Source organism: Chiloscyllium plagiosum, unplaced genomic scaffold (genome assembly GCF_037043375.1).
Source record: "Chiloscyllium plagiosum isolate Xiang-an unplaced genomic scaffold, Cpla_swu_hap1 HiC_scaffold_6, whole genome shotgun sequence".
Taxonomy (NCBI): domain Eukaryota; kingdom Metazoa; phylum Chordata; class Chondrichthyes; order Orectolobiformes; family Hemiscylliidae; genus Chiloscyllium; species Chiloscyllium plagiosum.
The window spans coordinates 84,273,708-84,291,271 of NW_028270144.1; the positions used below are offsets into that span (position 1 = coordinate 84,273,708).

General features: G+C 38.7%; 1 protein-coding gene across 3 annotated transcripts in view; it reads left to right on the plus strand.

The window, feature by feature from the left end:
- The window catches only part of zmym2 (zinc finger, MYM-type 2), a 153,803-nt gene that overhangs the window by 7,625 nt on the left and 128,614 nt on the right, over window positions 1–17,564 (plus strand). For 2 of the 3 annotated variants that reach the window (XR_015757444.1, XM_087988156.1), the window contains exon 2: window positions 9,125–10,180. Coding sequence is in view for 2 of the 3 variants with exons in the window: in XM_087988156.1 (XP_087844282.1) it covers window positions 9,139–10,180 (1,042 nt within the window). In the remaining variant the exon portion in view is untranslated. Of the gene's footprint in view, window positions 1–7,786; window positions 7,936–9,124; window positions 10,181–17,564 lie in introns of those variants that run through there. The other variant, XM_087988157.1, reaches the window with a different exon arrangement.

A 17,564-nucleotide genomic window follows, 5' to 3' on the forward strand; every position in this document is an offset into this window, starting at 1 on the left:
GGTAGAGATCAACATTCTTTGAATCTGCAATATGAAGGGGGCCAATGAAGTCTTAACAATAATAGAAAGAACTTAAACGTCTCAGCTTCCAGTTCTAATATTCTCTAAAATCTTAAAATATCAAACTTCAAATGCACTCCATCTTGTGAACAGTCTGCATTTAAAAACATAGCAGCAAAGATATAATACGATATTGTCATCTGGCTAAAGCATGACCAATGACCCAACTTTTTTTTTTATATAACGGGCATTGTAGAATTTGAAACCAATCAAGGCACTCAATCAATTTGTTTTAAGGTTACAAGTTTGATAATTTTAAAAAGGACGTAACATTGCACAATGTCAGTATAAAAACAAAATCTGCCCTATTACATAGCCCACAAAACACACTGAATTGAGATCCTGTTTCAAACTAGGTAAAACAGTCACTTAAAAGGATTTTCTGAACCAGTATTTCAGCAAACCAAAATATTTAAATATCGAATACTCTCAGCATGGCACAATTTACATGGAAAGTTCCTTTTTTGACCAAAGTATTAGTACAACTCTAATTTGTGTTTTTTTTTAATAATCCTCTCTATGAAATTACACTTAAAAAGAGAAAACTCTCTCACTGAAGCACATGGCACCACATTCCATGGCACCACATTCCATGCCACCCCCTTCCCCCAGAAGAAAGACTCGCCAGTTGAGTCCACAGCCCAGAAACTTGAGACTCCCACAGCAAAAACCTGGACAAAGCTTCCCCAGCAGTTAATGTACTTTACTGTTGAGATCCCAGCGTAACGGCTCCACGTCCTCTTCCTTTTCCTGGTTATGCCATGCCATCCCAAAAGTACTTCTGAGAGAACGCATGGGTGACAAAAACGTTGAATTTAATAAGTACCAAATTTTGTTTAGATGTTTTTCTTTGCAGTTCCTGATTTCTAGCTTTTTAAACTCCTTTTTCCAGGGGACTTTAACCCTTTTCTCAATTTACGTCTCACAGGGACTTGAACCCCTTTCCTTACTCTATATGTTTGGGGACTCTAACCCTAATTTTAAAAACCCTGGAGACCGTAACCCTGATTTATAACCTCTCTTTTCCGTGCAAAGTGACTCATTGATGTGCGAGTTACCACAAAGATTCTGTCACCACCAAGTCCCAAGAGACGAGGGGTGGACTGAGTGGTAGTTTCAGAGAGAGAGAGAGAGATCAAGGTGAAGCTTACTTTGTGAGCTCATCCAACTGACACTCAGACAATCACTTGTTCATTCTGGAAGCTTCATGTATGTTGCAGTCCCGCCGCTGCCACCATACATTAAGTTCTTTTCCAGAGGTTTCGCACGAAATGGAATTTGTACACACTAACTTCTGCAAACAGTTAAAGTTTATTAAAGCCTCTACAAGCTAGACGACCACATTTGACCCTCGTTGCAGGTGTGGAAAGTAGAGTAAAAAGAGGCCTCGAACAAAGGAAACACATCCCCTTTTTTATACAAATCAGTTGGTGATGCTTACAGATACACCGGCTACTCCTTTCCTTCCCCCCCCCCCTCCCCTCCCCCCCCCATAACCACATGTTATCTCGGGTACAATGGTAGGATGAGGTTCTCCTCCGAGATTATGTTGCTGCCCAATCCTGGGGAATCATTATGCAAACAATTGCCTGACTCAGTGATCCTCCAGGACAATGAAAGTGTGATATGCTTCAGTATCGGGGGATGGCTATGAAAGCATTTCTGAATGGAAGGGACTGAATAAGAGTTTAATTTGATACTAGCAGGAGAGTAGTGGTAAATGGCTGTTTAAATGAAGTGGGAGTTATCTGTATTCTTGCATGAATGTCATCCCCACCAATTCCAGGACATTCAGTTTCTGGAGGAAGACCGTGCAGTGTAACCCTTTAATATTATTCAGGGAGATAGTCCAGTTTAATGTTAAGCATGGGTTACCTGTTGGAATGTTGGTTCCAAGTTGCATGTCTTTGCATTGAAAGTCCATTTGGTGTAACAAAACTCATATTTCTTGGCTCTGTCAGTCAATGGAACATGCCAGTATCCTTTTTATCAAGTAATTTTTGACAGATTATACATTTATTCACTAATTTTGGAATATGAGGCACATCTGCTGTGGTTACCATATTGATTTTATAATAATACAGATCCTGCCCCTTTTAATGTCTCAATAGGGGTCCTCTAGCACCTATGATTCAGTTTGATAATGTCATTCTTTACCATAACCTTAATCTCATCTTTCACTTGAACTAATCTCTCTGGATTGAGTCTGTAAGGATATTGTTTTGTAGGTCATGCATCCTGTACATTTAGTTAAAACATTAAATTTGAACTTTTATCTGAATGTATATCTTTAGACAGTCCTGTCTTGTAAAACAAAATTTGACTAATGTTTCCACTACCCCTCTTTTTGCACTGTGTACTTAAGGTATTGCTTCAGGAGATATTATAAAAGCATCCATAATTAGAAGTACAAGATCCCATAATTTATTATAGATAGGAATCTGACACAATCTCTTCAGACCCTATTAAAAGGTTGTATTGGATTGAAAGGTGCAGGTTTAATTGGCGGTTCAGGTTTCCCTCAAATTTTGAGTAAAATTTGTCCACCTCCTTGTATAATCCAGGTCAATAAAAAAAAAATCTTCTAATATTTAATCTTGTTTAATTGACCTGCCTTTGGGCTTTAATGAGGCACTCATAAAATGACATTTGAATTCTCTGGCTGGATCATGGCCTGATGGGCTACTGTCCATAGGTTGGCAAGACTAAGAAGTAGGAGGAGAGGTAGGCCTTTAAGTCCATCAAGCGTATTGTGTCTTTGAGTGTAATGTAGTCATCATTTATTCAATTTATTTTTCAAATAACACTCTGGTATGGCTTCTGTTTCAGTCTCTGAATAGGCTTTGTTAGCCTAACTTAATTTAGACAATTTTGAATTCTATATATTAAAAATGAGCTAAACACATCAGTATCATTCTTCTCAAATTTTCAAAAATTGCGTCCAGTAGCTGCATTTCCAAACTATTTCTGTTTTGTATAATTTTGTTCTTCTTGTCTATTCATTTGGTCCTAAGTTCTAGTCACATCAGAGGTGGGAAACAATGTCAGTTTTCTTTACCTCCAGTGGTTGTTTCACCACCCCTTGAGGCCAATATTCTTGCACCTACCTGCCAGTTATTTCCCAAAATAAAGTCATCCCTTCAAATTGTTTTTTTCAAATACCCCCATACAGTTTTTCCACTGAACAAGTCATCCTTTAATTCAACTGTATATAATGAAACTGGCTTATAACCACCATGTGTGCTCCACCATGAGGGTGGCTTGGTGGTTAGCACTGCTGCCTCACCGCACTAGGGACCCGGGTTCAATTCCCACCTTGGGGGACTGTCGGTCTCTGTAGAGTTTGCACATTCTCCCCGTATCTGGGTGGGTTTCCTCCCACAATTCAAAGATCTGCAGGTCAGGTGAAGTGGCCATGCTAAATTGCCCATTGTGTTAGGTCCATTAGTCAAGGGTAAATATAGGGGAATGGGTCTGGGTGGGTTACTCTTTGGAAAGTCGGTGTGGACTTGTTGGGCTGAAGGGCCTGTTTCCATACTGTAGGGAATCTAATCTAATCTAAGGGCTTCAAATTATAATTTTCTCCTTCATTACCCTTTGGAAGACCAATAGTTCTATCAGTCAGCCGTGTAATTGATTTACCCATGTCTCTCGTATCATCTTTGGTTTACCTCTGCTTTTGAAATTACAAACTTTCGAACCTCCAGTGGTTTGAATCTCTTCACAAGTCAAAACATAATCTTCATGATTGCACTGGTACATTCCAAGGAAACACGATCATCTTGTACTAGTGCTAAAGTTTTACTCCCTACTTCCTTTCCTTATGCCTCCGTCTCTGAAAATTCTTTAAATATCCTTTTGACTAAAATTGGTCTCCCAGTCAATTCCCAGCTATTAATGATATGTCCAATTTTACAGTGGAATTGTATTAACTTGTTTGTATCACTTCCCTTTTAATTCTTTTGTATTCTCTGTTCTCTAGAACTAGTATCTGTTAAATCTACAGATTTTCTCTGTGGAATTTCATAAGGCCATTTCCTCACCTGAAATTATCTGAGGTATCGTGTGTCAGAACTGTTGCTTTATGATCCTAAATACCTGACCTTTGTCTAAATTGTTTTAAAATTTGCAGAAATACTGTTTCTGGAGTCTTCCGTGATCATAATTTCCCTTTCATTTTCAAAATAATTCTCTACCTTGATTGAATTCTACCACTAATCGATTATTTTTGATCCCTTGTAAATTTAACAGATGTTGAATTTGGTTTCTTGTTGTCCAATATTTTAGTTGATGAGCTTCAGATCCGCTCAAAAGCATTGTATATTTGCCTCTTTGGCACTTACATATCCTGGTTTGTTAGAAACCAATCTGCAGTGTACATTGTCATGGCCTTGCCTACCAAAACACTCTGACATTAAGGTTCAAACCTTGCTTCATCTGTCCAGATATCTTCTCGTGTGAAATAAAGTAAGTTTTGAGATTATAACCTCAATAAATTTGGGCACTCGGCAAAGATCGTTGTTTAAATCAAATCCCTAATTGTAATTAGAAGCATTCTTCAAGCTACTCCCTCTTTCTTTCTTTCTTTCTTTTTTATTCTAAGTTTTTCTTTGGGCTACTTGGTGTTCTCTCATTCAATCTCATTTTGCATTTCTTCCGCTTTCTCCCTTTACATTTTTTCTCTTTTTTTTATTTTCTCTCTTCTACTTGAAGTCTCTTCACTTCACATTTTAAATCCAGTTGTTTTTCTCATTTCTAAGTTTAGTTACTTCTAGTTGTGATACCCCAATTTCAAGACTTCCTCCTCCTAACTCAAAATAGCAAATAATTGCTTGACTCATCTCTTCCTTATGAGATCCTACCTTTACTTGACCTTTATTCTTATTAACTCTCTTCGTTCACTTTTTAATCAAAAGATTTCAAACAACCAGCAGCTGTATCATACATTGCCAAGAAACTCTTAGTAACATTCAGTAGTCATCTTCAATTTTCTGAATAAATTCACCAGAATGCAATCATTTTTATGTCTACAGCTATCACAAACCTAAAGGTCCTTCCAATCCAGTGAATTCAAAAATCCTACCAAGAGCCCTCAATTGCTCTCATGCCAACAGATGTTCTTACTGGGCATGTCAAACCTCGGACTGAAATCTGGCTTATCAATTATGTTCTGTTTTTTATTGTTTTATCAAGGTGGTCTCTCTCTGAAACATAAGCATGTGATACTGCAGATTTGGTTTAACATTAAAACAGATGTTCGTTAAGGAAAATAAATGATAAAATAGAAGAAACTAAAATATTTGTATGCAAGACACTTCAAAGATTCCAAAACAAACAGAAGAAATGCAATCCATTAATCCAAACAGCACTCCATTACAGTACTTGTAGACTCGAGAGAAATCCTTTGCTTACCACAGGGTTTAATTTAACTTTGACTTCAACTCTCAGTTGTGAGAATCTGAGCCTCTTCCTTGATTCATCTCACAAATGAGCTTAAACATTTTCAGCTTGAAATAACCCCATCTGGGTTTTAACCAAATGCTTCTAGTTTGGAACTTGTATGAATCTCCATGCAGTATGGTATCTTAATTTAGAATTTTTAAAACTATCTTTTGCATTTCTCAGGAGCAACTGCTTTACACATCTAGCTTCAGTTAAGAACCCTGCAGAATTGCTCAAACTAAAACTGTTAGTTTCCATACCATACGTGTTTTCCCCCAAGGCCAAAAATCAATTCCATCTGGAAGCATTGTACACAATGCTGTTTATATTGGGAGTATTAATGACCAAACAAAGTAAATAAAAACCCATTATTCTCCAGTGAGCCTTTCTCTGTCACTGTTTCTAAAATAAACCACCACAATAGTACAAATATTTAATCATTAAAACCCCTTAGGCAAGTGAAAAATCCAAACTCAAGTTAAATATACATAAATCACCCAACATATTATGCTGCACCTTCCATTAGCCTGTTTTTATCCTTTTTTGAAGTCAATCATTATGCCCTATACTGTCGGTACTTCCAAGCTTTTAATCAACTGTAGATTTTGAAATTGTGCCCTGTAAATCTCGACCTCTGGCATCTATATACATTAAGAAAAGTACCACGGTTTTGCATTTCTTGTTTCTCAGCCAACTTCAAATCCATGCTGACACAAGGACAATTAAATAATAGTGTATGTTGAAATGTATATCAAACACAATCTAGAAATTCAGTTCCCCTCATCAGCCTTTTCCATTACACTAGTAAGTTAGTTATACACCTGCCTCTCTCAAATCCCAGGTTGACTTTTGTAATTTAATCCACTCATCCTCAATGTGTATGTGGGCAATCGCTCTTTCTCTCCAGGGCCCGGAATAAAGGTGAAGAAGATAGTCATACTGTGTCTCTGTCTCTGAGCGTAGGCTTCAACTGATATGAAAACAGGACAACACAGAAGGATATTTAAAATAAATTTCAAGATTGGGCAAAAGAAACTGCAGAATTATCACCATAATGAACTGTATGAAGACCTGGACTTTCATGAACTTGTTTGATTCATGAATAAATGCAGATTATGCTAGCAATGCTTTCCATTCCATTCTTAAATGCAGACTCACTTGCTAGTTTTTGAAAGACATTGTGAACAACCTCTGGCTATCACTTCTGATTGGTTTCCAAAAAGAAGGACTTTACATGTGGGTTAAATGATTTTAACCTATGCTTTGTTTTAGATCAGTGTTAGTGAAAAACAGCTGTATTTAATAAAAGTTGGGATTTGCAGGAAAAGCAGCTGAGACATAGTGGTTATCTCAGCTTGTCGCAAGGCCAACTTCTTTGTGTCTGGTTTAGTAGTGTCATTTTTTTCTATTCCTCTTTGGAGACTTGAGCAAACTTTTGCAAGTGTGCAATATCATCAACATATTCTTCTTGCCCTACCTCTTTCCTAAAATAAGCTTGTTTTATGTGATGCACTATGGTCACATGGAACATTAGAAAAATATAAACAGTCAGCTTAATCATTAGCTGGTATTATATTTGCTGTTTCTTATTAAAAATCTTTAATCAATTCAGTTAAATTGCATTTAACAAGTCAAAAAGAGGGCCAATGTATTGGTTAACTGGCAGACAATTAAATCCATGCAGCTGGGGAAGGATGGTTCCTGTTAAATGGTAGGAGAAAGTGACGACTGGAGATCAGAGTCAGAGTGTGGTGCTGGAAAAGCACAGGTCAGGCAGCATCAGAGGAGCAGGAGAATTAATGTTTCCAGCATAAGCACTTCATCAGGAATGAGGCTTGTGAGCCAAGGGGTAGAGATATAATTGGAGGGGGTTGGGGCTGGGGGAAAAGGTGGATGTGAGTGCGATAGGTAATTAGGAACCGTGCTTACCAAGGAGGGGTTAGAAAGAATGTAAAGACAACTTGTGGGGAAATTGGTGTTGTACAGTGAAGAGCTTACATCCAACAAGAATTCTGCTTCATGTTAGGAAGGACAAAAATACAAACTGCAGTAGTGAATTAGACTAAACTCAATTCTGATCAATGATTAGTTAGTCATGATTAAAGAGAATATAAACTCAAACCAGATTTCATTAGTAATGAAGAAAACAAGAACTTAATCTCTGAAATATGGCAAAAATATTTTTAATTACTTGCAAACTTAAACTGTACCCCCTTTAAATCTAAACATTCATTTACACTTGGGATAGATATGAAGAAAATGAGGACTGCAGATGCTGGAGAGTCCGAGTCGAAAAGTGGCACTGGAAAAGCACAGCAGGTCAAGATGGACAAGCCAGATAAGACAAATAGATTGTATTTATCAGGAATACTGTGGGCGAAAATATAGGCAAAAGGGCACAGCATCAGATTCCAATCAAAAATAAGAGACAAGGTGAATTTTTGATTTTTGGCCAAAGTATGAATTATTTTTAGATCATTTCAGTAGCCAGCCAATTGGACCTCATCTTGCCTTGAACTAGACCTTCTTTCTTTTCTTTTTGCAAAATCTGTGTTATTTCTTTCCTGATTTTTAAAAAGAGGGAGAGTAATATTGTTTCCTAGCAGGCTTGACCAAAATTTGCAAGTTGGTGTCAGGAAGTTTCTCTATTTCCAAAGAGATGTGATGCTTCTAGCAAAATTTGTGCTCTTTTGAAACTGTTTAGTGACCATGCTATCACTTCTTCTATCAATAAAAAAAATTGGTAATCTAAACTTTCTTTTACTCACTTTAAAATTCCAGATAAAATGTGTAGTCTTTGCATTGTTCTAAAAGCTTTCCCATCATTGAGGCGAATCCAACTGGTCTGTATTCCTGGATTTAGTAACATTGCAATTAAGCCCTCCGACACCATCCCTATATATAAAAGGAGATCGTGGCCAGTGCAGCTAATTTAACTTTCACTATTAAAATATCTACACTTAGATTATACAAATACTTTTCCGTTTGTTTGTTCAAATACAGTAATTGAACCACCCTCCTTGTCTCCCTTCCCCATCATCCATGTAATTCCTTTCGCTTTTGGCTCACTAGTAGTAGTCTTGTTTAATTGATGCAGACTGGTTTTCTGTTGGCCAGAAATGTACCTGCACTCCTCCCTATTGACATATTTCTATTTACTGCCTACATGTATCAGGAATGAGGCTTGTGAGCTAAAGGGGTAGAGATATAATTGGAGGGGGTTGGGGCTGGGGGAAAAGGTGGATGTGTATGTTTTCTGCTGTCAAAGTGCCATCATTGTCACTTTCTGTGCCTGTGCTGTCTTGTTCACTTTAAATTTGTTTTCCACTGTCCTGTTCTAAGGAATTAAAAAAAGTTTCTATTTTGCACTGAGAATTCATTGTTTCAAATGGAAAAATGTATACTTTAATATTTCAGAACATAATCTTTTCCTGACCACTTGTACAATACAAGTACAAACTCATGGTTCATGAACAAAACTTCACTTTTCCAGGCTACATTGCAAGTATAATAAGTTAACTTCAAATCAAGATGCAGCTTGACCTTAAATCTTTGAGATAGTGTGTAAATGTAATTCTTATTTGTAAAGAAGTAATTTTGATATTCTTTCTTTTCAATACAGCTTATACTTGAGACATGAATATTGGGAATAATGAATCTATAGGTATGAATTCAATGCCAGAAGACCAATACATTGAACAACAAAAATACTTGGGAATTGGAGGAGGAGTACACGGTGATATGTCAACCGCAATCTCAAACGCATCCACGGCCTTTGATGGGTCTCAACATGTGAACAACCATCTCAAATCTAACTCTGATAGCTCCCGTTGGAAACCTGTAGAAGGTAGTGTAACCTGTTCCCAGAATGAGGATGATGACGATGACGTTGTGTTTGTCGAACCTTCCCTTTCTGCAAATTGTCATGCGAACACACGAGCAAACAAATCCAGTGCTTCAGTTGCAGTGTTCCAAAATCCAGAATCCATAGGAAATGAAATGAATATATCATTGCCACCAACAGGAAAAGATCTCGTGTCACCAGTAGAGCCAATCATAATTGATGATGAGGAAGAAGGAAACCCTGAGCCAGGAAAAGCTGCCACATCTGGAAGATGCGCTGAAAGAAATGGATTCAGCGAACCAACTGACTTGGGTGCCCACAAAGTTGATTTCCATAATATTGGAGTGCCGTATGTGGATAATCAGGGTTTATTTTGTACTCCAAATTTGGAGAATAACAATTTAAATTGGGAATGTAGAACAAGTATAAAGGAAGTTGACTTGAATAAATGCCACCCTTTACAAGCAACAATGCTTCCAGATACCAGACGAGGTAATATTTTGCCAACAAATGGAAACGAAGCATTAAGCCAGGGTATAAGTACCGAACCAGACTCTGAGATACAAATAACTTGTGTCACCACATTGGATGCCAGTTCTAAGCCCGTTACAAATGAACCACCAGTACAATGTTCTGGGGAAACTGATTTAGATTTAATGATTTGCAATGTTACCTCTCTTCACGATCAGAAATTTGAAGGTGTAGATGAGGGTGTACAGAAACAAGCTTTTCAATATAGCACAGGGACTTCTAACTCTGACAATATTATGGATGGTGCTGGAAATGGATTTCTAAATGGTGAATCTTTGCTTTTGACATCCCAACACAAACATGGTGAGTACTTTACAGATTATTTTCTCATCAACCTATTCAGGATGTTATTACACATTACTAGAGCAGGTGAGACTTTAAGCTGGTACTCTTGTCTCTGAGGTAAGGATACTATCACTGCTCCACACGAGCACTGGTGAGTACTTTTTAAAATGTGTTCACAAGTGAAAAAATACTGATGCATAAATCTATAACGATAACTTTTATTACTGATTGATGATTAAAAATGCTTAGATCATTGCTTAAATAAAATCCCAACTAATAGTTGATTAGTGTTAATGAACATGGGAAGCCAAAATCAAATGCAATATTCTGGACATGCATGGTGAGAGTGGTGGTTAATTCCATTGGATAGTGATGTGTGGGTGTGGATAGGAAATTAGGGTATGAAAACAGTCATGAATTTGGATGTTAACTACGAGGATGTGGTTAAAGAAGGGCAGGGATTCAGTGACATAAACAGGGAACATGAAGGCTTCTTAGTGGCAGGAATGATTGCTAAAATACTACCTGGAGATTATACCTAGAATTTTGCTGTATAAGAGGTGACAGCATTTCTGGAATGTTGATTTTGTTCATAGCTGAATGAAGTGAGGAAATCAACTTCACTGCTAATGGGATGCTGAGGAGGGGCAATCTCTGCAATGGGGCAGCCTTGAAGAATTTCTGCACTTAGGAAAATAATGAGCCAAGTGGGCTTTAGGAACCCATTAATTAATGAATGAGGCACAACATTCTAATTTGGGTGCAGTCTTAGTCACAATGTGTTGAATGGGATTGCATGAGGAGAGCTTGGCCTCCCCCAGTCGAAGCAATTGACTGTCTGTGGAGCCATTATGTTTGAGTGAATAAGAAAGCCAGGTAAGATTCCACTCTATACAAGGTTCATTAGTGGAAGAGGAGAATGTTGTGTGGAGTGGAAAGCCAGAGTGCTTGATGGCTCTGAGAAAGTGTTTGATTTAGGCCATACAGTTGTTGACTAAGGTCATTTTGGGTTGGTCAGAGCCTGCAGCTGTATGAAAACAAAATTGATTGTTGTGAATTAGCCACTCTTGCTGAGGGTTGCTGGCAAATGCCAGCTACTGGTGTGAGATGGGGTTGCGGTAAACCATCTATTTGATAGTTCATAGTAATCGCTAATAACAGCAAAACAAGCTAGCTCTCTCTATTATAGTCTGCAATAAACTGAACTTATGACCAAATCTGTAGCAACTTCTTTCAATGGTATGGTGATTCTTCCAGTAAAATGTAGAGTGGAGAATAGTTATACAATAGAAACTAACTATTCCTCCTGGAAAAATTTAAATAAGTGTTTCAGATATAATAATTGACTGAAGTGCATCTGCTATATAATTGCGTTGCCATCTTATTTTTATGTACCAGTCATGGTAATGAAAGCTTTCAATAGCTATTATTTATGGGTAAAAAAGAATCCCATGTGCTAACCCACTTGGGAAGGTGTGCTGATTCTCAAGCCCCACTACTCTATGATTTAAACACTGACCAGTAAGATTTAATAAGAACTGTTCATTATAAACAACAATGAAGATCAACATTTGGCTCTTAATTAAAGCTCTTCCTTTTCAAAATGCTACACACATAGACAAGCACAGACTAAATAACAAATATTGTTTTATGGATGTGGGTGGGGAGGGACTGGAACTGGGATCCATAGTTAATAGTACCAGTCCGAGTTTGCTAAGATGGTCCTTTTTGGTTAGCCTGGAATTTTGGTTCGCCTGGAATTTTGGTTCTTGAATCTCTCTCTCCAGGTACCTTCACTTCAAGTTAGTACACTAACTGCAAAGTCTTACTGATTAAGGGTAACAGATTACAAAAACTGACTTTCTTCAGGCTTGAAGTATTTTGTCTGCAGAGGGGAGGGACACCATCTGCCCTTCCAGAGCTCGCTGTATTGTTCACACTTGAGCTGATCAGCCATTCTGGGACCAAATAGAGCTTCACCAAGCTGATTATCTTTGGCATCCACAACTGGCCACAATTGCACAAACCGATCTGTTTGTACTGGCCAAATTTCTTTGTGCATGCACTCCCTTGTACTGACAGTCTCCTGATAGTTTCCCCATTACTTGAACAAAGCAGGAGTGCAGGCACCACTTTCCCAGTTTCGGTAACTTGTCTTTAAAGTGCTGCAAATTTTTTCATAATTCTTGGTTTTGAAATGGTCCTTTTTTTAAAAACCATTTTCAGCCCACAATCAAAAATACAGAAAATAAAAAGTCTTCACACCCAGATATGGGAATTCAAAGTGATTTTGAATATTGCAAGATGGACAATGAAATACTTTTTTCCTCACTCTAACCTAACTTATTTCATAGATGGTAACTAGATTTCAAAATTAAGTTCAGAAGTTAATAACTCTAAGCTTTAAAATAGCCACTTTTATTTCAGTTATGATTTTGAACATTGAAAGATTTTCAGTTACTTGAGGATTTTAAAATCTAAATGATTAATTTCTGTGGAAACTAAAATAGATCACTTCTGTGAACAGATTTTGCAGACAAATGTTAATCGTTAGTTAGAATTACAAATATAGACTTCCATAAATATTAAAACTTTTGATGTAAATGAAATGTATGCAGTGGCAGTGTCACTGGATTAGACATTGAGTCCAGCTGATGTTCTTGGAGTCCAGAACTAGAGGGCATAGGTTTAGGGTGAGAGGGGAAGATGAGAGACCCAAGGGGCAACATTTTCAGAGGGTGGTAAGTATATGGAATGAGCTGCCAGAGGAAGTGGTGGAGGCTGGTACAATTGCAACATTTAAGAGGCATTTGGATGGATATATGAATAGGAAGAGTTTGGAGGGGTATGGGCTGGGTGCTGACAGGTGGGACCCAACAGATTTGGGTTGGGATATCTGGTTGGCGTGGATGGGTTGGACTGAAGGGTCTGTTTCTGTGCTGTACATCTGACTATGCGTTTGAAGCCCACCCTAGCAGATGGTGGAATTTTGAATTCCATTTTTTGTTTTTTAAAACTTGCCTGCTGGCAACCATTTATCTATTGTTAGTTCTAAAAGTCCAATTGATTTATTAACGTCCTTTATTCCTTTAAAAAAAAAGTCTGTCTTTCTGATCTAGCCTACATGTGACTCCAAGCCCACAGCAATGTGGTTGACCTAACTGGGCAAATAAACACTGGCCTAGTCAACTATATGCACATCCCACTAATAATCTAAGCTAATGGTAACTATCAATCTCCGAGATACCACCTTGTCAAGCGATTATGAATGTGCGTTAAATGCTCGTCTAGTCCATATGTGAATTGTTGTTTTTCAATATAAAAAGATCAAGATAAAGACTAAGGTGAAGCTGATTTTAGATGAAATACAGCCTGATTTTTAGATTATTTAGCAATACAAAAGAGGTAAACGTAGAAGCAAAATGGAATTGACTAGAGTATAGTTTCTCAGCAATGTGTAATAGAGCTATCAAACCAAAACCAGTGGAAGAGGCCATACTTCCACTGGACATATGTAATTTTTAATTCCTTGCAGATGTGAATTTTCTCTTTTCTTACCCACCTCTTTTGCTGTCTCATCTCATTTTATCCATGCATTTACATCATCTGACATTTTTAGAGGAACAGTGAATTGAAGTGTAACTTTTTAATAAGTATCTCCAACTCATAATTTTGAAAAACAAGTGAACTGCTGGCTGTTGATGGTAATACTGTTGTTTCTTAGGAAATTGGGCACAAATCATATGCTGAGACAACAGTTTTGGTACAAATTCAGCTCAGGAATAACTACATTGAGCAAGTTTATCCAGCCGAAACCTGGGCTATAAGTGGTTGATAAAATAAGAACGATCATATTTACATTCAGTGCTAATCCACTAAAGCTTCTGCTCCAGCCTGGAATTGACTCCACTTCTAATTTGAGGCTGTGCACAATGTCAGCTCATCTACTATAAATGGATATAGTGTGTGCATGCATTCGGCATGGTTTTTTTGAAATGGAGCCATATTGGAGCTTTCTGGTGTGGAGCGAAATGCACTCAAATCATTATGACCACCTCAGTTGATTAGGCTTAAAAATTTAGTTTCCATAATCCTTCAAATAAAGGGACAGCAAAACTGTTAGCTGCAAGAGTACAGGGCTTTATTGGGGCATTCCACAGGCAAGTGTGATGCACCAAACTGATCACATGTTCCTGTTCTGAGTAGGTCAAAAAATTTTAGCTGTCATGATCCTATAATTAAATTAGATCAATTTCTTAGTATTGCAATAGCAGTTATTGTATTGCACTTGGAACAGTGCCCACTGAAGGAATGGTTTAGGGGAGCACCAATTGAACAATTTAAGTCATTGATGTATAGAATACTGGGAAAGCACCATATTATTGGCTTTTCCCAGCTGAGGACTTTCTTTTAAAATCCACATTTAAAGTAGAGTACGCTTGACATTGTCTTCCAGACGGCCAGAGAGAAAGATTAAGAAGCTGGAAGAATATCTGTGATAACTTGTGACAACTTGTGACTGAACAACATGGCTGCTTCTGTTCCAACAATCTGATCTTCCTGTTACAAGTGTGAATAATTTGGCTTTTTCTAAAAAAGGGTCTGTACTTTGCAGTGGCTATGTGAGCAGTTTTAGTGTAGTGCTGGATACTAGTCCCAGTAAACGATCCCACTAAGTGATCCCTGACATTGCTCATAGCTCTCAAATGTAAAGTGAACATCACAATGGGTCAGCTATGTTACACACTTTCACACTTTCAGAAAACAAGACTCCCACCCCATAGCCTATTTTACTTCAATGTTATTCAGAAGCAGTTTTTCTCCTCCCCTTATTTGTCAGATTTTTAAAATCAACTTGGTTCAGTCATGTTATGACATGACAAGAGTGCTGGAGAAACTCAACAAGTCTGGCAGTATCTGGAGAGAATGAGTGAGTTAACATTCAGTCCAGAGCCCTCTGTCATAAAAGTCCCTTTGAAAAGGTGATACTTATACTGATGGGGTTAGAATACATGGCAATGGTGCTGAGACAGGCAGACAAAGTGGATAAGCCAAAAATGGTAAGTGTTGATAAGGTGCTCAGTTTAACAGTTTCAGAATATGAATACCTTCCTGCTTGTTAGTTATCCTCCCTCCACTCCACCTTTTTAGGTCCTGTTTTGTTTGAAAAATTGGCTTGGTTAGGAGCAACCCAATCACTTTTCCCCAATTCTGATGAAGGGCCACTGAACTCTTACATTCCACAGATGATGCCAACCTACTAACTTTCTCTAGCAATTTGTCTTTTTTTTAAATATCATGACATATCTAGAGAGAGGGTGGGACTTTAATTTGGATCTTCAAGCCCAGTCAGAAAGACACCACTACTACCCACAAGAGACCCCTCCTTATCAATCAAACTACTCTGGACCCAACCAACTTCAGCTACATTATCAGTGTCATAGAAGAATACAGCGCAGTACAGGCCCTTTGGCCCTCAATGTTGTGCCGATCCAAGCCCACCTAACCTATACTAACCCACTATCCTCCATATACCTATCCAATGCCCACTTAAATGCCCATAAAGAGGGAGAGTCCACCACTGCTACTGGCAGGGCATTCCATGAACTTACGACTCGCTGAGTGAAGAACCTACCCCTAACTTCAGTCCTATATCTACCCCCCCTTAATTTAAAGCTATGCCCCCTTGTAATACCCGACTCCATACGCGGGAAAAGGTTCACACTGTCCACCCTATCTAACCCCCTAATCATCTTGTCCTGCCTGCCATCATAAGGTCAGAAATAGGGTCTAGTTCTGTGCTGCATAACTCTATCCTCTTTGGTGCAGCCAATCCAGGCCATTCATAATCCCAAACTAAACTAGTTCCACCTGCCTGTGCTTGGCCCATGCCCCTCCAAACACTACTAATTCTTGTACTTATCCAAAATGTCTTTTGAACACTATACAACATTCACCATTTCCTCTGAAGTTCATTCCACAGATGATTTTAAAAAATTGCAACTACTGTCTTAACTCTCTCCTCTTAAATATGCCCCCTCTTGAAATCCCTCACCCTAGGGGAAGGAAACACTTGCCATATATCCCTCCTTTTATAAAAACCTAACCAGGTCAAGTGTCAACCTCCTACGCTGTAGTCAAGGGAGTAAATTCCCAGCCTATTCAGACAGACACTCTTCAGAACTCAAACCCTCAATTCCCAGTAACATGCTGTGGTTCTGTTCGCTGAGCTGAAAGTTTTTGTTGCAAACGTTTCGTCCCCTGTCTAGGTGACATCCTCAGTGCTTGGGAGCCTCCTGTGAAGCGCTTCTGTGGTGTTTCCTCCAGCATTTATAGTGGCCTGTCCCTGCCGCTTCTGGTTGTCAGTTTCAGCTGTCCGCTGTAGTGGCCGGTATATTGGGTCCAGGTCTATGTGTTTGTTGACAGAGTTTGTGGATGAGTGCCATGCTTCTAGGAATTCCCTGGCTGTTCTTTGTTTCACTTGCCCTATAATGGTAGTGTTGTCCCAGTCAAATTCATGTTGCTTGTCGTCTGCGTATGTGGCTACTAGGGAAAGCTGGTCGTGGCACAAAACGACACGACCAGCTATCCCTAGTAGCCTCACACGCAGACAACAAGCAACATGAATTTGACTGGGACAACACCACCATTATAGGGCAAGTGAAACAAAGAACAGCCAGGGAATTCCTAGAAGCATGGCACTCATCCACAAACTCCGTCAACAAACACAGACCTGGACCCAATATACCGGCCACTACAGCGGACAGCTGAAACTGACAACCAGAAGCGGCAGGGACAGGCCACTATAAATGCTGGAGGAAACACCACAGAAGCGCTTCACAGGAGGCTCCCAAGCACTGAGGATGTCACCTAGACAGGGGACGAAAAGTTTGCAACAAAAACTTCCAGCTCGGCGAACAGAACCACAGCAACGAGCACCCAAGCTACAAATCTGCTCAAACTCCCAGTAACATTCTGGCAAATCTCTTGAACGGTCTGCAGCTTAATATCCTTCCTATAATAGGGCAACCAGAATTGGATGTAGTGCAGAAGCGACCTCAATGTCCTGTATGACTTCAACTCAGAGTCCCAACTTCTATACTCTGGTACAAAGGCAAGCATGCTAAATGCTTTAACTACCCTGTCAATGTGATGCAAACTATAAAAAGAGTCATGTACCTGAACTCCTAGGTCTGTTCTACATCACTACCCAAAGCCCTACACTTAAAGTCCTGCCCTTGTTTGTTTTTAAACCAAAATGGAATACCTTGCATTTATCCAGATTGGGCTGAAAAATGGCAGATGGAGTTCATTGACCCATTTGATCAAGTTCTCTACGTAATCTTAGGTAACCTTCTTTGCTGTCCACAATACCACCAATCTTGTTGTTTTGTAGATAGCA